The following is a 23,785-nucleotide window of genomic DNA, read 5'->3' on the forward strand; positions in this document are numbered from 1 at the left end:
CTGATAAGTGGATGCTGATCTATTATGGGGGGGGAGGAAGGAATATGGGAAGAATGGAGGAATTTTGGACTGGGCAAAGGGGAGGGAGGAAAGGGACTGGGTATGAAGGTAGGAAAGATGGTGGAATGAGAAGGACATCACTCTCTAGGTACATGTATGACTGCACAAATGTTGTGACTCTACATCATCTACAAGAAGAGAAATGAAAAGTTATGCTTCATTTGTGTACCATGAAACAAAATGCATTCTGCTGTCGTGTATAACTAATTAGAAAAAAAATTTTAAAAACTAAAAAATAAAAAAAATAATTAGGTTCTTAATAAGCAAACTTGAAGACAGATTCGAAAATCTTTGGTGACTTAAAACCTGACTTGTGCAAAGTTAGATCATGGATATTCGTTAAATATCCGGATCATTTCTAAGTAAAACTGATCACTGAAGCATAATTTCAAGTTTATACTGTTTTCTGCCTTGTATTTTTATGCTACAGAGAAGCTATATATATATATTTAAGTTTATTAAAGAACATACTCAGGGGCTGGGATTGTGGCACAGTGGTAGAGTGCTCACCTAGCATGCATGAGGCACTGGGTTCGATCCTCAGCACTACATAAAAATAAAAAAGATATGGTGTCCACCTAAAAAATGAAAAAAAAAATTTAAAAAAGAAGAACATACTCAGTTTTGCCACAATAAGATGTTGTACTGTCAAAAGTTGTATTATCCCATAAGCTCTGCTAGTCTACTACAAAATGCTGGAGTGGGACAGTTTCAAAATTATCCATCCACCTCATAGCTTTCTGTGTAAAACAGCAGTTACTATAATAATTATACTGAATTATAATCTTACATGTAAATGAGACTCTAGTACAGAAAGGAAAACAACTTTGTATGCAAGGTATGTAGGATGAGTTTTTGTTAATGAAAAAGAAAAGCTTTCTCATAAATAACTTAACTGTTCCAAAATGAGAAAGAAGAAAACATAGAACAAAACCTGAATGGATATAAGTATTTTAAATTCATGAAAAAGGAACTATATTTGTTGTGGTCAAGGCCAGCTAAGATTTCCTAGGTTTATTTACAAGATTTTCTTAAATGTACTTTAATATCTTTATACAAAATTAGAATTGGGTTTTCTCTATTAACAGCAACAAATTGGGGCTGCGGTTGTGGCTCAGCAGTAGAGCACTTGTCTACAACAGGAGAGGTCCTGGGTTCAAGCCTCAGCACCACATAAAAATTAATTAATTAATTAAAGATATTGTATCCAACTCCAACTAAAAAAATAATAAAGCAACAAATTTTCCTGGATTATTGGTCTGCTCTAATAAAGAGGTTATAAAAGGTTTGTCTTTGCATTCTGAATAATAATCTCCCTGAAAGACATAAGACTGTTTTACCAGAATTTCTTGAACTTAATATTGACTTTGTTATGTCTTTGATTATTCAAAAAACAATGTCTTCTCATTTTTTTGAATTGACTTGATTTTGGTTTCCATGCCACAAAAAACACCAAACCACCTTGTCAATAAATGCATTACTTTTTGTAATAAGCACTCTAGCTATTTCACTTTTAAAATAATCAGTAACAGATTAATCATACCATTTGGAGTATTTTGTTACCTACAGATAAGTTTTTGATTTTACTCTGATACTCCTTTCCAAAGAGCTAAGATTCCTTACCATTATGTTACTTCCTAGTTTACTTTTAAACATCTTTTTGTCACTTAGATTAAAATGTAGTCAAATAGTTTTTCTCATCAACCCATGCTTTTATTTAAACATTCGAATCTCCTGAGAACTTTTGACATTCTGCCTTTTCAAATCAAATCCTAAATAATGTCTTTTATACTAACATCTATCTGAGATTTTCCAAGGGCCCTTGGAAATCACAAGGAATTTATTTTTTCACCTTGTAAAACTCAGAAGTTAAAACTAATTATTTATTTAATCAAAACATTATAAGCTGAATGGGAAGCATTGTGAAATAAAAATAGATCCTTATCCTCCCTAAATTAAATCTATATAGGTGGACTGTTATTAATACGAGTTATTTCAGACATTGCATACCGGCATGAAGTTCCTAGAAATTTAGTGATGCTCTCATTGTAGATGTATACTTCTATTGATCAGATTCTTTAATTTTTGTTTGTTTTTGCAGAGGAAGAGGGGGTTGAACGCAGAGGCATTCTATCACTGAACTACATCCTCAGTCCTTTTTATTTTTTTTATTTTGATACAGGGTCTCACTAAATTGCCAAGACTGGCCTATAACTTGTAATCCTCTTTCCTCAGCCTCCAGAGAAGCTGGGATTACAGGTGTGTGCCCTGCACCTGGCTACTTCTTTAATTTGAAAAATCTATCTTCTCATTAGGTCAGTGGTTCTCAACTGAGAATTCATATTTACGTATGAAATTTTACTACACAGATGTTAAAGGCCTATTATAGACTGACTAAATCTTTTTATTTGATAATCTTGGTAGAATCTTATTATATTGTATTCTATAATAGAATGATCTTGTTATATTCTATATATATTCTGCTTGATAAATTTATAACATTCTATGACTCAGGATCATTACATATCTTTAGGATTGTTTTCTTGAGGTTATATTTATAAATTACATGTAATAGCAATTTTCTTTAAAATAAGGCTAATCATTACTGCTTATAGATATTTTGTCAAAACTTTTTAGGATTGACTTCATACCAACATTCACATCAAAATTGTGTGGGGTTTTTTTTGTTATGTTTTTTTTTTTTTAATAACAACCACTCATTAGATCTTTCACTTTTAAAATTATCAGCAATATATTAATTATACTATTTGAAGTCTTTTGGTTATCTACAGATAGGCTTTATTGGAGGGTGTTTTGCTTTGTTGTCATTGCCTCCCCACCCCCCACATACACACTACCTCCAAATACTGGGGATTAAACCTTTGGTGCTTTACCACTGAGTTACATCCCCAGTCTTTTTTATTTTGGGACATGGTCTCCCTAAAAGCTGAGGGTCTCTCTAAAATGCTGAGAAGTCCTCAAACTTGTGATCCTAGCTTCCAAAGTCTGGGAGTATTGGCATGCGCCACCTCATCCAGTTCAGATACTTTTGTTTTGTTTTACACTGAACATACCTGCAAGTATACAGGTCAAAGTACTTGTCTCTAAAAAAAAAAGTATTACTGAAAAAGAACTGCCAGTTACACTAGCGCACAGGTTTCTTCTGATGGCATCATACAGACAGATGAGAACACATCAGTGTTATGAGTCAGGATTTCCAAAAAGCTAGTAGTAGAGAAGTAGAAGAGTTCAAGAGATTGCTAACACAGATCCAGGAGAACAAGAGTTAATTATGTAGAACTGAATAAAGTGCTGAAGGAATATTATGGGTTTTATTTAAAATAGTGCTCATTTTAATTTTATATTTCCTGGATATAAGGACCCCCTTTCTTTCTTCTCTGAAATTATCTATAATCATATAAGCAGACTATGTTTTATGAAGTAAAACAAACATTTAATCTCTCAGTTTCTCCTGTCACCTCCAGAATTCAAAAACTCAATTATTAAGTATTCTTCTCATAGCAACATAGTTATTTGCATGGGTTCACTGAGTCTGCCTCTGGTTGGAAACACTGTTATATAACTTTGGATATTTGAAAGTGCTGCTCCTTTAATCTGATATGACTAGACACTTTAAAGGAGCTACAGTTGATTTTATGAGCCATGCTTATAGCTCTTTTGGGAAACTTGTCCAGGTAAATGGCTTACAGAGTTCCTAACTTCACAGATGAATTAAGAATCCTCACTTCCTAGAGGGTCCAGAAACCCCAGATATTTTGTAAACCTCAACAAGGCAGGAAATAACTCAAATCTACAGGTACTACAAGTAAAACCTGAAGGTAAATTCCTGACTCACATCTCTAGCCTCAAGAGGGTTTTAAAACTCCAATCTAGGGCTAGGGATGTAGCTCAGTTGGTCGAGTGCTTGCCTCACATGAACAAGGCCCTGGGTTCAATCTCCAGCGGGGCAGGCATACACACACACACACACACACACACACACACACACAGAGAGAGAGAGAGAGAGAGAGAAAAGAAAAAAAGCCCTCCAATCTCCAATCTAAAAGAGGACTTTTAAAGTTTTTTTCAGCAAAACTTAAAAGACCTATCTAGTAAATTACTATTGTTGCTACCAAATATAAACATTACAGGCCAAGTCTAATGAGACCAACTGCACAGTGACTCTTGTTCTATCCCTAATAGTGACACGTTTTGTTTTAAGCAACAGGGGGACTAAGAAGTGTTCATCACAATTGCTATTGTTATTCACCCATTATCTTGGCTTGACCAAAGTTTTGTCAGGCTTCTCTCCTTCCCCACAAGTCATACTAAGAGGCATATGGAGTTATTTTTAGAGTGTGGTTTGTTTTTTGTTTGTTTGTTTATTTGTTTTTTGGAGGGTGCTAAAAATGTTCAGGAATAAGACAGTAGTGACAGCTGTACAACCTTGTGAGTATACTAAAAACTACTGTATACTTTAAAATGGAGATTTTTATGGTACATAGATTTTTATCTCCAAAACACAGGGTTAAAAAAATATATAATCATGGGGCCAGGGTTGTGGCTCAGTGGTAGAGCAAATGCTAACATGAGACACTGGGTTCAATCCCCAGCACCACATAAAAAATAGAAACAAATAAAATAAAGGTATTGTGTCCATTTAAAACTAAAAAAGATAAAAGTATAATCATCCCTCAACATCTATGATGGACTGGTTCCAGATGCTTCCCTTTCACCTTACTCCCCACCCCATGCCCACCCAACAGGGACTGGGGGTATGGCTCAGTGGTAGAGCACTTGCTTATTATTAGCATGTGTGAGAGAGATTATACCACCACAAATAATAATAGTAATAACAATCCTCCTGGACCCCAGAATCTGAAGGTTTTCCCTTAATGGGGTAGTATTTGCATATAACCTAAGTGCATTCCTTGAAATACTTTAAATCATGTCAAGATTACTTACACTACCTAATATAATTTATAACATATCTTATGTAATACCTATGTAAATACTGTATTGTTTAGGGAATAATGACAAGAAAAAAAGTGTTTTTTCCAAATATTTTCAATCAACAGTTGGTTGAATCTATGGACGTGAAACACTGATTTGGAAGGCTAACTATATGTGAGAATAAGTATATTATTATCAATGCAATAGTTACATTCTAAAACCAGAAAATACATAATCCACACTTCAATTTCAAACCTCAGTATAAATACATTGATTTTTTTTCTAAATAGTCTGTTTTCCATATCTAACCTGTGTAAGAAATCTTTCTAATAATTATAAATGTATAACTTAACCATGTCTAACCAATGATTTTAGACAAAACACAAAATTAAGTTTCCAAATAAGACTGTATAAATGTTATAAATATTCAAATATTTTATAAGCTTTAAGTGTAAAATTTACAGTATCCAATATGTCCAAAGCTCTGGTACACAGCAGTATATGAAGGGGAAAAAAAACTATTATAAAGAAATTTTTCTGGGGCTGGGGCTGTAGCTCAGTGGTAGAGCGCCGCCTCGCACATGTGAGGCACTGGGTTCAATCCTCAGCACCACATACAAATAAATAAAGATATTATGTCCATCTACATACATTAGCATAAATCAAAAAATTTACAAATAAAGACCACATAACATGCAGCTAAGAGTGCACAGTAATGAAGTTCACTTGTCATCCTTCTCAGACTTATAAAATATCTTTTAAGTTGGATATATGAGCATATTTAAAATTATACTTCACAATAAAGTATTCCAATAAGGAGGAAGACTCCTAGCCCCATAACCTACTTTAAAAATATATATGTTGTAGATGGATACATATATATTTACCTTTCTTTCTTTATTTATTTATTTATTTATTTGTTTGTTTACTTATTCATTATTTTTATGTGGTGCTGAGGATTGAACCCAATGCCTCACACATCCTAGGTAAGCACTCTATAGCTGAGCTACAACCCAGGTCCCAGAATAATTTTAAATTCTTATTAAAAAAAAATAATAATTTCCAGGGCTGGGATTGTAGCTCAGTTTTGGAGTGCTTACCTAGCAATTGTAAGTCACGGATTAGATCCTTAGCACCACATAAAAAAAAAAAAAAAAAATTTATATATATATATATATATATATATATATATATATATATATATATATATATAAAATAAAAGGTATTGTGTCCAACTACAACTAAAAAATAAATTAGAAAAGAAAAATAATAATAATAATTTCTGCTGGACACAGTGGCACATACCTGTAATCCCAGAAACTCAGGAGACTGAGACAGGATTGTTAGTTCAAAGTCAGCCTCAGTAACTCAGGGAGACCCTAAGCAACTCAATGAGACCCTATCTCTAAATAAAATACAAAAAAGGGCTGGGGATGTGACTCAGCCGCTAGGTGCCCCTGAGTTTAATCCCCAGTGCCAAATAATTTCTCACTTAGAAAATATTTTGGTAAAGTGATTTTATCCATACTTAACTTTATTTTTTGAGCTGGAATCTCACTGTATTGTCCACATTGGCCTCAAACTCACAATCCTCTTTACCCAGATAGGATTACAGTTGTGCATTACAACACGCCTGACTCCACCATATTCAACCCTTAAGTAAGTATCATAATTAACTGAGTTATTTATCTCTAGCTTATTCATAATAATCATCACCTTTTTAAAAAAGCATTGTTCAGATGCAGTTTTAACAGGGCACACACTAATAATCCCAGGTGCTCAGGAGATTGAGGCAACAGAGTTTTAGCAAACTTAGACCCTGTCTCAAAATAAAAGGACTGGGGATATAGTTCAGTGGTACAGTGTCCCTGGATTGCTACCCTTTAGAGAGTAAAAGTTTGGCCATCATATTTTATATAAAACAAAACAGAAAATATCAGAAGTAAATGCATTTTATGGAGCTTTTGTTTTCGTTGCAGAAAAATTTTTGAAGTTCAAAAACCATTGGTCTAAAATTATTGCCAAAAACAATTACTGGAACATAACAGGCACTTAAAATGTTTTACTAGTCTTTTCTAAGCATTATTCTCTTAATGTGGCCATCTTAATAGTGACCATTTATTCAATGTCTACTATGACAGCACCATACTACCTTCAGAGACACTCTCCAAGTGTATTTCTTGGAGCAGAAGTCCAGTGGCATGTTAAAAGAACTTATAAAAATTTTCATTGTCAAATATGGGAAATATGAAATTAAACAAAGTTAAAACTGGTCTCTCTTTACTTCAGGATTTCTCAGAGCCCTTAATGTGATAATATGAATTACAGATTCCTTACCCTAACAAAGACAGTAACTTATCCAAGGTCACAAAGTAGCTAAGGAAAAACAGAACTATGACTTTGTTCTTTTGATTTCCACTCCAAAATTCATTCTTCTTCCCAAAAAATTTAGAATATCTGATTTTAAAGTCAGGAAGGGGCCTTAAAAAGATCACTTGTATAGAAAAACAAGTTTGGACAACAGTGCTTTATTGCTTTATTCTGGTACCATTACCACCAGCCCACAAAAACAAAAAAAAAAAAAGCAATCAGTAAAGAATTTTTCAAAACTAAAGCCTCCTCAAATAAGGTTAAAATATACTTTAATGGTATTTCAAAACTTATAATTCTTATCAAAAAGCAGAGATAGTATTTTTCCAGCACCTGGGTGGAAAAAAAGAATGATAAGAATGGCAACCTAAACTGCAGAGTCCATCAGAACAAGGACCGTGTCTGTTTTGTTCACCACTATACCAGAAGCTATTGTATAGTAGGTATCTCATACATATTTGCTGAAAGAATAATAAATCATTGCTCTACCATTAATTCGCTGTAAAATCTTGACCACATTATGAATATCTCTGAATCTTGCATTTTCCTCACCTATGAATGAAGTAGTTAAACTCACGTGACCAAGATCCCATCTACCTTTAAGAATTCATCAATCAATCACAAATTAAACCTCAAATCCCCAGCAGTACAGGTTACATCCACAAATAATCAAAGATTATGACAAAGAGTTGGGGATACAGCTCAGTGGTATATATACATACATGGAAAAAAACCTTGTAAAGCACTTTAAATTCATTTACTTAATATGTCAAATAATCCTGCAAATTAGGCAGACATATATCTATCATCACCCACATTTCACAAATAAAGAAACTTGAGACCCAGAGAAACTGAATGGACCAAAACCACAAAGTTAAGAAGTAATGAAGCTTTGGTTTACAAATCAAGATTTTGGTGTTAAAATCCCTCAATTTTTCCATTGTACTTTGCCACCTGATGATGGGAAAAGGAATGCAGCCTGGATCATGACAGTATTTCCTGGCTTTCAGCTACTGATTAAACAAGGTTACAGGACAACAGGTTTCCCAAACGGTCTCACACCCCATCACATACCCAATGTTAAAGCTCCAACTCTTTAGAAAAATGACCTTAACAAATTAATATTTTTCTCCTTGCAGTCCAAGGTTGACTAGGTATCACTACCAAAACAGAGGATGACACACACTATCAAGGAATCACGACAATATAAATAATGAACAAAAATTTTTTTACATCAAAAGAGTTTTAGTTCAAATGATATGTACTCACATTAAATACTGTTAAATATAAAGACCACTTTATTATGCTACATCTAAAGTAAGAGCTCCACTTTTGAAAGCTTTGGTAGTAGAAAGGAGACTTTCTATTAACTCTTTCAGCTCTTACTACTTCAAAACATATAACTACTTCTCTAAACTCAAGTAATGAACAAATTTAAATCTGGGTTCAAACCTGGTGTTAAAATAAACAAACAGTATTTACATCACACCCTTCCCCTCCAAGAAATACAACTGGGGAACCAGAAGTATGCAGGTTATGGATCTAATTTCCCCTAGACTTAACAATCCACTGGTGTCATATTTGTTTAATTTCTATCAATTTCTGTCTTAAATACATATTCTTATATCAGATATAATTCTTTCTCACAGCTAAAGCAAAATCTTTCAGTGAAGGGTGTACTAAAATAATACACACTTATTAAATTCCTCAAGTACCTAACACTGAATTAAGTACTCTGCCATGAAAATTAAAGCACTATCTTTCTTGAGTTTATATATATATATATATATAACTAGACAATTCAAAATATGCTTACAAGACATAATTATTATTAAGTATAAATAGAATATGTAAACATAATAATGGTGCAGAAGAGCAGCGAAAGTAAACGTTCCTTCTGAAAAAAAAGGCACTCTCATCAAAAATACATATAGACACACAGAAATGACACACCTGTCACATTTATACCACAGAATTATTTATTACCATGTTCTACAAACTTCTTAAGTTTTAGAGGACTTAACAAAGTTTAGCTTGTTAAATTAATAGCTAAAAAAAAATCTCCAAAGCTTCCTAAAGTCCCATACCTGAAAAAAATTGACTATGAACACAAGCAAAATTAAGAAAACCAAAACTACAAGCCACTGCATCAAGCACCACTTAAATTCTTCTGCTGGTAAATGCTTGATAGCATCAGTGTCATCTCAACTTCAACTCTTAACAGACTTGAGACGACCTGTGGACAATCTTGCCAGCGAGTCAAAATACTTTAGAAACTGTCACAAAATAAAAGTCAAAGCATATGTGTCATCTTTGCGGTCCAATTCAAAACATCACAGAGGCACTAAACCTGAGTGGTTCCCAGAGCAAATTATCCAGGGAGGTCCGTAATATTTACCAAAGTGCCAAGCAGTCCCCAAGAGTGCACAGCAAATGATAATTTAGTTCCCAGGATAGGCTCCTCGTCACACAAGGACGACTTCCCTACTTGGTGCCAACTGTACAATTGCATACTCCGAAAATAGGGGCAAGTCCTGAATACCAGAGGTTACGAGGGCAACGTTTGTATTTTATTATGGGCTGAAGCTCAGATGATTCCCATTGCTGAAACGCTCGACCTACAACCTCGAAGTCACTTTCCAACTGTGCTCTCACCCAGGATCATTATTCCCCAAACGGAAGCCAATTATTAGTTGTAACAAGGTCCGGAAAAATAGTAAGAGGGCTCTAAAAGTTCATCTAAGAGACGTGGAAAAGGTGAGGGCTTCGAGAGAAAAGCCAACATTAAGCACCGTGGGCTCAAACATTTTCAAAGCCAAAATACGTACAAAGACCCTTTTCCCTAGAAACTCCAGGCAAAGAGGTACACAGACACTCAGTCATTCCGATAGAATGGGGTGCCAGGGGTTCGCCAAGACAAGCAGCCCAGACCTAGGCTCAGCTTTGTCCAGACAGTCTGGAAACCCAGGCAGGGGTCTGCATTGTGGCCAGGCGGTGCGCACAGCCCCTTCTCCCGGGCCCCTTTCTCTCCCTCTCCTTCCCCACCACCAGGCCTCTCTCTCCTCGCTCTCTTCCCCGTCTTCTCCCTCCCTTCTTCCCTCCCCTCCCCCCAGACACACAAAACAAGGCCACCCCCTTTCCAAAATCCCACCAACTTTCCGGTCCCCCAACTCTTCTCACCTCTCAGGAGCACACAGAAACTGCAGGCCAGGAGGCTCCTCAGGACGGCCCCCATCTTCCCTTCTCGCGTTCTCTACTCTTACCGGCGAGGGGCGACCAGAAGAGGGGGAGGCGAGGAGCCCGGGCGGCCGCCGCAGCGGCAGGTCTGCACGCTCATGCTTTCCAAAGAGAGAAGAAAGAAAGGGGCACGTCAAGGCTCCGCGCGCGCCGCCGCCGCCCTCTCTACCGCGCCGCTCTGCCCCGGGCTCGCGCGACGCCAGCGTCTGCTCCCATCCCGCCGCCTCCTCCCCCGGCGCCCCACTTCCCCCGCGCTGCTCCTCATTCAGTCTCTTCCTCTCGCGCAGCGCGCAGGGATACAGCCGCCCGGCCTCCTCCAAGGGTCGCCGACGAGGTCTCCCTACGCGCGGCCGGCCCCCTCCCTCAGCGCCGCCTCTCGCGCAGGTTGGAAAAGAGGTGGGGACCCGTGCGCACGCTTGTGCTTGGAGACCACGGGAGATGTACCGCGTGAGCAGAGGTCTGCTGGAGGGGAGAGGCCGCCCGGCGGCGCATTCCGATGGGATTCTTTCCCGGTCCGGTGGCTCCGGCCCTCCCCGCGGAGGGCGTGAAGCGACGTCGAAAAACATTGGAGCCGGCGTGGTCGGGACTACTTTCTGCGGCTTGGCCCGGCCGCCGCCTGCCCCACTCTTTGTGCGGCGGGCGGCGGCACAGCCAGGTGGGGCTCCGTGTCCACGCAGGCAGTCACCTGGGCCGGGGGCTGGGGACCAACTGCTGCCGAGCCGCGTGTCTGTGCTTCAGGAGCAGCGGAGGATCCTGTCACCAGCGATGAACCCCGTCTTCAGGGTTGGAAATTGGTTTAAGCATCTCTTTTCTTAAAAGAAAAAGAAAAATGCTGGTTGCACTAGCTTTAAACGTGGGTCAGGTGAAACGCCAACTCAAAACAGATTTTTTATTTTATCCTGGGTTTTTGGAAATACGGACTTAACCCCAGAGTTAATCCTGACAAAGACTAAAGGTTTATAAACTGGCAGATAAAATTCCAAGATAAAGGCGGCAGCTCCCCTAGCAGAACCAAATGGCAATTGAACAAGACTGCATTGGGCATTTTACAAATCGCATTTAATAATGAATGTTTGGTATGCTTTGATGATCAATTCTCTACTTGAGGAAAGAATTTCCCAGAATAAAACTTTGCATATCCTCTGCGGTTCCAAGTGCACTGGGCATACAGGAGTAATGACCTGGACGCCTCATGAAATCACCCAACCGACTTCAGCCTAGGCTGTGGCACTCCAAGAGTTAACCATAATGGAGACATCAAGTGCATTCTGCCCAGCTGTCACACGCCCTTACCTGCAGGCAGATGGGCAAGGAAGCGAGCTACTACCAGTGTTACTAATATCTTAGTGACACTGGAGTTCACCTGGTGCTTGCACACACTTTATCATATTTGACACTCAAAACAACCCGGGGGTAAGACAGGTTTTGTTATTTATTATATTCATTGCACACGGGAGGAAAATGAGAACCTGAAAGAAGTTCAGTGACTTACCCAAGGTCACTCAAGTAAGTAGTAACTAGCAGGACCAACCCAATTTGGAGGATTGTGCAACAATGTTGGAAAATGTTTACAATTAGTTGAACTTTTAAAAAGTGAAAGTGGGGTTGGGGGGTATAGCTCAGTGCTAGAGTATTTGCATGTTTAAGGGCCTGGGTTTAATGCCCAGCACAAAAAAAAAAAAAAAAAAAGAAAAAAAGAAAAGAAAAAGAAAAAAAAAGTGGAACATGAACATAAATTTTATTTATAGTTATATAAAATATATATAATACAAATATATAAGCCTACAGAGAGAGAGCACATACTTGAGCAAAGACTAGAAGTAAGTGCACTAAAATAGGCATTAGGATGAAGATATACTTTTCTTCAATTTCTTTTAGCACATATATTTATCACAATTTTTTTTTAAAGAGAGAGTGAGAGAGGAGAGAGAGAGAGAGAATTTTTTAATATTTATTTTTTTAGTTATCGGCGGACACATCATCGTTGTTTGTAGGTGGTGCTGAGAATCGAACCCGGGCCGCACGCACGCCAGGCGAGCGCGCTACCACTTGAGCCACATTCCCCAGCCTTATCACAATTTTTTTAAAGGTACTTAAGTGAAAATCTGGAGCTTAGGCATAAGCCATAACCAGGATGCTGTTCTTATTACAAAATTAATCTTTTTCTCAGTCACTAAAGAATGTATTAAATGCCAGTCCCCAGCCCCTGAATTAAGTATTGGAGATGAGAGCAATCATAGTCCATACATTCAGGAAGTTTACAAACTAATTTGGAAACACTAATTAATCAAATAATTAAACATGTAAAAATTGCTGAATGTAGAAAGTACTGAAGTCTTTCTAGACCATTTGGAGAAGGGGAAATAACTATAGAACTGAGATTGGAAATATAAGTTAGAGTTTGCCAGGACAACAAGACTGACAGGGTGTTCCAAGCAGGATTGCACGTGCAAAGCTGAATTACTAGAGAGCTGGGGGATTTGAAAGTAAAGCCACATAGCTAAATGGGGTGCTTTTATGGTATGTCAGGAAATGAGACTAAACCACTAAATAGACATTGGGTTTAATAATGAAGAGCTTTTTAAGCCAAGCTTAAGAGTTTTAGATATCAACCTATTGACAATGAAGATATTTGCATATGGTAGAGAAATCTGGGAAAGGAATGGTCAGGACAACAGCACTGACACTCAAAAAGATATGGTTTTGAAAAACATGAGATCAAAACAGTAGAACTTGGTAAACTATCACAACTATACTTCCAAATCAATACATATAAATCTATCAACAGAGAAGAGAGAATCTAGGATGAATTTCCAGGTTTCTAAGTACCTCAGTATAATGGGAGTTTCATTTTAATAAGAAAAGAAATGTATAAGAAGCATTTTTAAAGAGAGGGAGTAATAAATTACACAGTAGGTCTTTAATATGGAGATATTTATATGGCATTCAATTGGAAAAATACACAGCAGAAAGATCGGGTACAGAAGTTAGGCCATGCCAGGCATGGTGGAACACACCTGTAACCCCAGCAACTCAGAAGGCTGAGGCAGGAGGATGGCAAGCTCAAGGCCAGGTTCAGCAACTTTGTAAGATCCTGTCTCAAAATAAAAAATAAAAAAGTCTGGGGATATGGCTCAGTGGTTAAGCAGCCCTAGATTCAACTCCTAGTTCCAAAAGAAGAAGAACAAGAACAAAACAAGAAGTTAGGATTCAGCAGAGGAATGGGGAAAACAACCATGAGCAAGGATTGTGGGACTTATATACCACAGGGAACAGCTTATAGAATACTCAATAGTTACTACCAAAATTTCCTGTGAAGTGGCAGAAAGGCATCTTAATTAAGGAAAAGGAAGTAAGGAAAACTTTCCTCATTCAAGTGAAGTCACCTTTGGGGCTATTCGTGGGCTGAGGGTAAAATTCTAGATGAAGGGATCAGTGATAAAATGTTTTCCTAGCATGTGTGAGGCCCTGGATTCAGTCCTCAACAATGAAAAAAAAAAAAATCTGGCTAGAACCATAACTAGAAATATGAGCCAAGACAGAATTTATGTGGTATAAAATATTTAGAGGCAATCAAAAGAAAAGCTAGAAAAAGAGACCAAAAAGAGGCAGGTAGAAAATGGCTGAAAGTACTACCACAAAAGAAGGTGTAAAGTCACCCAGGCATGGTGCCTGGCACACACTTGTAATCCCAGTGGCTGAGGACTGGAGGATCAAGAGTTCAAAGCCAGGGCTGGGGCTGGGGCTCAGTGGTAGAGAGCTCGCCTAGCACATGTGAGGCCCTGGGTTCAATCCTCAGCACCACATAAAAATAAATAAAATAAAGATATTGTGCCCAACTACAATGTATTAAAAAAAAAAAAAAAAGAGTTCAAAGCCAGCCTAAGCAACAGGGAGGTGCTAAGCCACTCAGTGAGACCCTGTCTCTAAATAAAATACAAAATAGGGCTGGGGATGTGCCCCTGAGTTCAATCCCCAGAACCAAAAAAAGAAAGAAAGAAAGTATAGTCAACAATGACAAATACAGTGTTTTGTAACAAAGCTCTGAAAAAGAATGTTGGGACTTAAAACTGACCAAAAGGTCACTGATGGGGCTAGAGATATAGCTCAGTCGGTAGAGTGCCTACCTACCATTCACAAGGCCCTGGGTTCAGTCCCTGGTACCACCACCACCAAAAAAAAAAAAAAAAAAAAAATCACTGATGGGACCCATACATTTTGCCAACACTTTGGGAAAGCAATTTGGAAATAAAATATACAAACTTTCCAAACTAGAAAATAGAAATCTCTACCAATTTATCCATAAAAGCAAAAGTTTATAGAGGTGTGTACACAGATATTTATTATAACATTATATGTAATAGAAAAAAATAAGTCTACAAAAAAAAACAGTTTTATGATTCAGCCTTATCAAAAAAGAAAACCAAATACCCTTCAAGGAGGAATAGTTTAATAAACAAGTATATGTCTTCCTCCCAACCCTCAACCCCAGTACTAGGAACTGAACTCAGAGGTCCTCTACCACTGAGCCACACACCCATCCCTTTTTATTTTATTTGTGACAGGGTCTAGCTAAGTTGCCCAGGTTGGCCTCAAACTTGCAATCCTCCTGTTTCAGCCTCCCAAATCACTGAGATTATAAGTGTGTGCCACTGCATCTGCATAAGAGGCCACAATGTTACATCCTTATTATGGAATATCATATGACTGCCAAAAAGAATGGTAGATTTATATGTATGAATTTCTAAATATAGCAGTCATATATTGTTAACTGAAGAGCAAGTTACAGAATAGTGTGTCTGCATGATGGAATTTTTTACTTAGAAGAAAAAGAATGAAGGGGAAGAGAGAAAGAGAGAAATCATATGTAGTTGTATACATGTCAGTTTTGGATTTGGCTAGACAAAGTACAAAGTAGGGGCAGTAAACATGAGTGGACAGAGAGCAGTGTACTTAAAAAGGGTGGAAGAGACTTAATTCTACTTTAGACATTTTTATTATTATTTGAGCTACTAGGAGGAACATTCTTACTCTTTTAATTCAAATAGCTGCCTTTTAAAAATCACTAATAAACTTGGAACAAAATAGTCATTGGTGACTTTGACCAAAGTAGTTTCAGCAGTATTATGAGAGCCAAATCAAGTGTGCAATGAATTGAGAAATGAAGGGGAAACAGGGAGAGAGGACAGTAGTTTTTCCAAAATCTTGTTGTTAAAGGAAAAAGAGCAAATTCTTTGGCTGGAAAGGAATTTGGGAGTTGACTTGGTTAAGGATGATTGCTTACTTTGTTTTTCCAAGTTTAAGAGGAACATGATCATCTTTATAACCTGAAGTGAGTGATCCAATAAAGAAGGGGCAAAGAAAAGTGAATCAGAGATTTCACAGAGAATCTGGAGTTTAGCAAATGGATTAACCTTGGACAGGAGAAGGAAGAGAGAGAGGAGGGAGAGTGGGGAGGACCACCACGTCTGGAGGAGAGGAGAATGAGTGAGGCTAGAAGAAGTTGCTTAACCTTTAACTTTTTCCCTCCTCCCACATTTTCACAGACTCCTTCCAGTGGCGTTGGGAGGGATCTTGGCAATAATTCAGCATGATCTTAGGTTTTTGTAAAATTTACAAAAGTATGGGATTTTTGTATTTATTTTCTTTAAAATGCCCTTTTCCCTGATTGCACATGCTTAGGCACTACAAAACCTTCCCTGATAACTGTAAATTGGGTTTAGGGGGAAGAAATAGTGAAAGAAAGATTTGATGGTCTTAATAAATGGAAACTAAGCCAATCTGTTGAGAGTGAAATAAAAAAGAATGTGGTTTGAGGTTCAGGAAGGTGATGAAGGTTTGGAAGAGCTGCTGCTAAGAACAGAAGAGGGAGCTGACAAAGGACGTGTTACAGGATTCCCTAACATCAAAGAGAGAGCTTCTGCTTACCATAAATCTGGTGGATACTATGAAGAATGGCTTTCTTGACTCTAATTTTCCATCTTTGAATGGTAAAAATACTTGTTTCTGGTTACAGCATGAGAGTAAGATGTGGATGCCTAAGAAGGATTCATTGTAATTTGAAAATAAGTATTACTTATTTCTGCTAATATTTTTTCTTATTTCAACATCAACCATATGAACCCCTATAATGATTATCAAAATATTAATAATAAATAAAAACACTGCACATCAAAGTTCTCAAGTTAGCCCCCAAACAGAATGAAAGAACATGTACAGGTAGAGGGTTGCCTGGAATAGGGAATCAATGTCAGAGCAAAGGAAAGAAAAAAAAGGTGTCTGTGCAGGGAAGAGGATAACGACAGAATTAGACTATTGGTTACATATAGAATATTAAAGATAATAGAATCTGGGTTTCTAAGTACTGGAGAAGGGAGTTACAAATATAAGAGAGAGATGTTGGTGCCAAGATCAGTGAAAATGGTGGAGTAGGGAATTCTAGGTCTTCCTCCTGAGAACACACACACACACACACACACACACACATACACACACACACAAATGGTAATAAGTGTCAAAATCAACTTTATTGAAACTCTAGCAAATAGACAACAAAGTAACTACATAATCAAGAGAATGAACATGGTAGGAGAGGTTTTGTCATGTTTTAACATACCCTAGTCCAATCCCCTGCCTGGTATAGCAGTGATCTAGAAGATACTAGCCCATTTTCACATTGTAGGTTCCGAGTTTGGGAGTGATAAAAGGGAACCTTGTTACTAAGGAAATGTGTTTGCATATTTTGACCTGTTTAGGGCTCCCTGAAGAATTGATATAAGGGACTTACCTTTGTTTTATCTAACTTAGAACTCTTGCAAGGTAGAAAGTGGCTATGTAGTGGAGGTTCTTCAAAAATACTGAAAGGCAAATGAACAAACCTGTGCTTCCTAAGGTAAAAGATAACAGTTTATGTAAATAATGGGAATGTTGAAATTCTAGGAGTAAAGCTTGGGGAATGAGGGCTTTGAAAAGCTCCTGTATATACAGGGGAATCAAGAAGCCTATATGCATATCCAGGGCAAGACAAATCCTCAGAAAATATCTGAAAAGACCATAAGCTTTCACCTCTGGTTGATCTTTAGACTTGCCACAACCAGAAAGTGAAGGCTAAGACAGAATTATAAATGGTCTGGCTAAGCACTGAAGCACTGGCCCCAATACAGAGCCAATTTGCAGAGACCTGAGAGTTTTGTTTTATTTTGTTGGCTAGGAATTGAAGAAAACCCCTGGTAAACCCCTGGTAAACCACTAGCTGACCACAAAACTAAAAGAATAGTATTCAGAGACTATACAATACAAAGAATACAATCCATACAAAAAATAGCTGAGATATATATATATATATATATATATATATATTACATATAATATATATATATATATATATATATTACATATAATATATATAGTTTATAAGTATATTAAAAATAATAGAAACCAAGCACACACACACACACTCTCCCTCTCTCTCTCTCCATATATATATATAGTCTATCTCCATCCACCAAGCAAACGTGTTAGTTCTTGCTACTGAGAAGCAATCACTAAGATAGGATTTGATGTGTAAGAGTTTTATTTGGACAGTTCAATAGCCTCTGATGATTCTCACCCTTGCCACACTGAATAAGGTTGACCTATTGAAGCAATCACACAGAGTGTGAATAGACAATTAAATAAATAGTGGTGTTTGCTTTGTTCTCCCGGAACACTCACCATAGGGGAAAAATTAGCTATCATGTCAGGAAAATACTAAAGAAACCCAAGACTAGACAAATCTTAATGGGATAGGTTCCAATCCACCTCTTTGCTGAAATCAGTGTATGTTCACATCTATAAGGTGCAGATCTGCCTGGGTCCTGCAGGTTACTAGATGCAGCCTTGTCTCTGTGGGGGAAGTAAGCTTTATGTGCTAGATGGGGAGGTGATGAGGTGCACGGTTTTCCTTATCTGTCAGTTTCATTTATCTCTCTCTCTCCTTGAGTGAGTGTGACAGCACTTCCTGTCCCAGGAATAAACCACAGAAAATCAAGGGTGTTATTGCCACCTGGAGTTTTGGAAAATTTGCCATCTGATCTCCAAACTCACCCCACCAAACTCAAGGGAGCAAATAAGTAGGAAAGAAAAATGAATGACTTATGTGAGTATTCTTTACAAACAGGTAGAAGATTAAAGGGGAAGATATTGTTTTTTTTTAAATACTGCTTAGTTGTCAATGGACCTTTATTTTATTTATTTATAAAATAAATACCGTACTGAGAATTGAACCCAGTGTCTTATACATGCTAGGCAAGTGCTCTACCACTGAGCCCTAGCCCCAAAGATATAGTTTTTACATCATTAAACTTCAGAAAATTTTCACCTTATTTACACCTGAGTTACATAAACAGAAGTACTGACAAGTGAAATATGTTAAAAAACATGTTTAAATCAAATCATTGCTATAAATAGTACATACCAACCAGTATGCTAGTATGAGTAAACATAATCCTTTTTCATTATTTTGGTAGTTCCCAACTAGAGAGCTGAAACTGATTCAAGTATTTGCAGTGTTTATATGATTTGACAATATTCAAAAATACAAGTATGTTCCCTGCATTCTCCAAATGTTAATTGAGTATTCATTATGTACTGCCCACAGTCTTATGTAATGAGGTGTGAGCCCAGGAGACTGAGGCAAGAAGGATCACAGTTCAAGATAAGTCTAAGGAACTTAGTGAGGTCCTATCTCAAAAATAAAAAATAAAAAGGATTGGGGATGTATTTCAGTAATAAAGTACCTCTGAGTCCTGTGGATTCAATCCCCAATACTAACAAGAGTACACAAAGATGAGGGAGGAGTCTTTGCCATGAGGGTTAGGGAAATGAATAGTATCACATTTCTCTATCTCATTAAAATGATATCTGTTCTGTTTAATTTCCAGAAAGATTTGATGCAGTTCATCAAACACCTTTATGTACTTTATTTGTATTCATTGTTCCATTTAATATAAATGAGTTCCTTGTAAGGAAATTGTTATATTCATTCACATTTTCTAGAGACAAAATTGAGTGTCAATAACTTGTCAATTGAGTGTCAATAACTTGTCAAAATTGAGTGTCAATAACCTAGTATGCTGCTAAATCAAAAAACACTCTTATCTGTCCTAAGGGGATGCCTCAAAATTTCATCAAGTTGTCTTGCCCAAATTAGGGGTATAACTCAGTAATAGAGTATTTGTCTAGCATGCACCAGGCCCTGGGTTCAATCCCCAGCATTTTTCTTCCCAAAGGTTCTCTCTGACCTAGACTTTTTTGTCTGTCTATTATTTTATGTTCTGTCATGTTAGACAGCTCTGTTGCACTAAAGTTATATCTAATATGATTTTGGGTAGAGTTTCCATTATTTTGAACTATTTTTACATTGAACAAATATAATGAAATTATATGTCAAGTACCTATGGATATCCCATCCAGCTTAGAATAAATTTTTTTAAAAATATCAATAGTTCTGGAGATGTAGTTCACCTGTTGAGCACTTGCCTAGAATATGCAAGGCCCTGGATTCAATCCTCAGGCCCACAAAAAAATAAAATTTAAAATTTAAAAATATCAACAGAAAGAAAAGAAGAATCTCTATGGAGTGCTCCATGTGGTGAAGAACTGAGACCTCCTACTAATAGCCAAATCAGCCATCTTGCAAGTAAATCTTCAAGGCACAAATGATTCCAAGACAATGAAGCTGCTCCTGAATTCCAAACTGTGAAATAATAAACATTTATTTTGTTTTAAACCACTACATTTTGGCGATGATTGTTATTCAGTGATAGGTAACTAATTATAAAGTAGGAAGCAAAGAAAGAAGGAGTCTTCAGACTGAGAGGTAGCTAAGTGCTAGAATACTTGGCTAGCATTCACAAGGCCCTGGGTTCAATCCCCAGCACTGAAAAAAAAAAAATGTAGAGGGAAAGATTGAGTTAGAAGGGTCTTGTACTGCAGCATAGATCCAAGAATGTATTTAACCTGTGGATAGGGAATTCTTAAGCCAGAGTTGCCCACTGGAGGATTTTGTGTCTTACCAGAAAGGCCTGCATTAGTACCAGTGCTGTGCTCAACCATTGTCTGAGAGCAACTCTTGTAAACCTAATGAATGGTGTACAAGATTCAGGAGGCAGAGTTGGGACTGCCTATCTATTATGCTCAACAGGAGATCTGAGTGACACATTTCATAGCCACTATAAGAGGCCTAGGAGCAGTGACAGCAATGAGCACAGCTAATGTGGAGATCTTAGCTACTAAATAACTTTTCCTGTAAAAGTAACCAGAGGTTTCAGAGAGGTTGATCCCACATCTTGGTCAAGGAAAGTATAAGAATAGTCTGGAACACCTTGTTGCAATAGAACAAGAAAGGGCTCAAGGAACCATGGGAACATGTTAAAAGGATGTCAATACCAGCTTGAAAAGGCTTCCACTGGCTGACTCAGTAATAAATCTAGCATCAAAATGAAAAAAAGGGCAGTAAATGATTATAATTCATTGTGTAAAATAATTATAGTCCAAACATACATACATACATACATAAATTCATCAAAATTCTATGAGGAATGGGGAAAAGAATATGTTTACAGTAGAGATGTCTGACAGATACCACCATAACAAAGGAATCAGAGTGAACATCATTTGTAGTTGGACAAATTGAAATCATGTGTTGCCTGATATGATATCTCTTCTATGATTATTTTCATCACTGTGATCAAAATACATGACAAGATCAACTTAGGGAAGAAAACATTTTTTTGCCTATTGGTTTTAGAGGTCTCGGTCCACAGTTGACCAAATCCATTGCTCTGGATCCCAGATGAGGAAGAACATCTTGGCAGAAAAGTATGGTGGGGTGGGGTGGGGGGGGCAAGCTGCTCAGTTCATGGTAGCTAGGAAAACAAGTGGGGCTGGTAGCCAGGGACAAAATACAATCCCCGAGGGCATGCCCCTAGTGATCTACTTTCTCCAGCCATGCCTCACCTGCCTACAGTTACCATCCAATAACCCATTCAAATTATTAATTCATCAAATTGACTAATCCACTGATTAGATGTCACCCCTCATAATCTAATAATTTCATCTCCAAACGTTTCTATATTGACACATGAGCTTTTGGGATGATACATTCAAACCATAACAATGATATGCTCCCAAAGATGTATAACCTCAATCTAAGCATAAGGAAATATCAGTTAACCCCAAATTAAGGGACAAGTTGTAAGGTAACTGGCTGGTTCTCTTAAAAAATATCAATGTCATGAAAACCAAGGAAAGACTGGGGAATTATACCAGCTAAAGAGTAAACAGACATGACAATTTAATACAATGTATGATTGGGAACTGGATCCTGTTGTTGAGACTCTTGATAAAACTTAAGTTGGGCCAGGTGCAGTGGCACACACCTGTAATCCCAGTGACTCAGGAGGCTGAGACTGGAGGATCACAGATTCAAAGCTGGCCTCAGCAACTTAGTCAGGCCCTAAGCAATTTAGCAAGACTCTGTCTCAAAATAAAAAAATAAAAATGCTGAGTGGAGATGTGGCTCAGTGGTTGAGTGCTCCTGGGTTCAATTCCTGATACCAAAAAAAAAAAAAATTAGAATCAGAGAATTAAGATAATAGTCTTGTCTCAGTTTTAATTTTTTAATTTTGATTTTTAATTTGATTTTTAATTTTTAATTTTTTAATTTGCTTTGTGATGATACAGAAAAGAGTGCTATTTATAGGAAATAACATCAAAAAGTACTTGAGCATGATAGAGCGTCCAGTCCCCATTCTCAAGTTGTTGAGGACAAAATGTTCTTTGTACTATACTTAACTTCTTTTTTAAAACTTTGTGTTTTGAAATAAAAAAGAAATAAAAGTACTTATGCTATTTGAAAGATAAACATGTTATACATATAAGGTTTTATTATTTAAATCCAGAGAGCTCTTTAACTTTTTAACTTGGTGAGTAACTGCCCCCTTTCTTTTCTCCCCATCCAAGATTGCTTCAATTCATTCACAAGACTGACTAGAACCTCAGCATTTAAATACCTAATCTCTTTCTTCCATCTTTGGCACCAGTGAACTGGATTTCCCCACTTATGAGTCACCTGATAACAAATTTCCCAGCTTAAATAGGTTTAAAGTTGCACTATTAGTAAAGCAACATTGTGAACTGTGCCTCAAATTCAGGATTTATGGCAACAATGTGTTTTAGCCTCATATTCTTTCTCAACATACACATTTTTCTTTCATGCTGTAAAAAACTTTTTCTGATGTTAAAAAGTTTCCAAGCAGGGGCTGGGGATGTGGCTCAAACAGTAGCGCGCTCGCCTGGCATGCGTGCGGCCCGGATTCGATCCTCAGCACCACATACAAACAAAGATGTTGTGTCCGCCAAATACTAAAATAATAATAATAAATAAATAAATATTTAAAAAGTTTCCAAGCAGTTATACCATGACAGACCCTTTCCACTTCTTACTCCCAGAAAAATCACCCAGTTTGATGCATTTTTAAGCCTTGAACCATATTGCAAAACACTGAATTATTTCAATTTTCCCAAAAAATTAAATGAAAGAAATAGATCATTGCTGTTTTAGAAGCACATATCTAAATAAATAAATAAAATGTAGTCCTGAGTTCTGTCCACCCCCACCATCCAAGAGCCCCTGCTCCTTGCCATTTCTGAGAGTGAAGATGGAGATGAATATTGTAGTTGGGGAAAGAGAAATTATTTTTTCTTTTCTATTGTCAGAATCTATTCCATTTGGAGACATATAAGCCCAATTTTTTCCTTGGAGATTAAAAAGAAAAAAAAATGAATCCCAGCAAAAATTGGCATTACGTGGAAATGTTACAACAGATTCCCTGGACAAGTGGTCTTTCTTTAATGGCTAGGAAAGAGGTAGGAGATTTTCCACACACACATGCAAACACACTCACATCCCCTAACTTTCAGCAATATCTGAAGAAATTTTAAGTGGGTTAGTGGGCATGAAAATGACTAAAGCCATTTTGGAAACAGTGCAGAGTTTCCTTTAAAAACTAAAAATAGAACTACCATATGATCTACTTCTGGGTATATATCTGAAGGAAATAAAGTCAGCATACAAAAGAGACACCTGCATACACATGTTTATTGTGTCACTACTCACAATACC

At 37.2% G+C, this 23,785-nt stretch overlaps 1 protein-coding gene across 2 annotated transcripts in view; it reads right to left on the reverse strand.

Annotated features, from left to right (window-relative positions):
- The window catches only part of Lrp6 (LDL receptor related protein 6), a 170,939-nt gene extending 160,054 nt beyond the window's left edge, over positions 1–10,885 (reverse strand). For both annotated transcript variants that reach the window (XM_076854131.1, XM_076854130.1), the window contains exon 1: positions 10,564–10,885. Coding sequence is in view for 1 of the 2 variants with exons in the window: in XM_076854130.1 (XP_076710245.1) it covers positions 10,564–10,618 (55 nt within the window). In the remaining variant the exon portion in view is untranslated. The remainder of the gene's footprint in view (positions 1–10,563) is intronic.
- Positions 10,886–23,785: the final 12,900 nt, after the last annotated feature.

The sequence above is a fragment of the Callospermophilus lateralis genome, chromosome 4, assembly GCF_048772815.1.
Source record: "Callospermophilus lateralis isolate mCalLat2 chromosome 4, mCalLat2.hap1, whole genome shotgun sequence".
Classification (NCBI taxonomy): Eukaryota; Metazoa; Chordata; class Mammalia; order Rodentia; family Sciuridae; genus Callospermophilus; species Callospermophilus lateralis.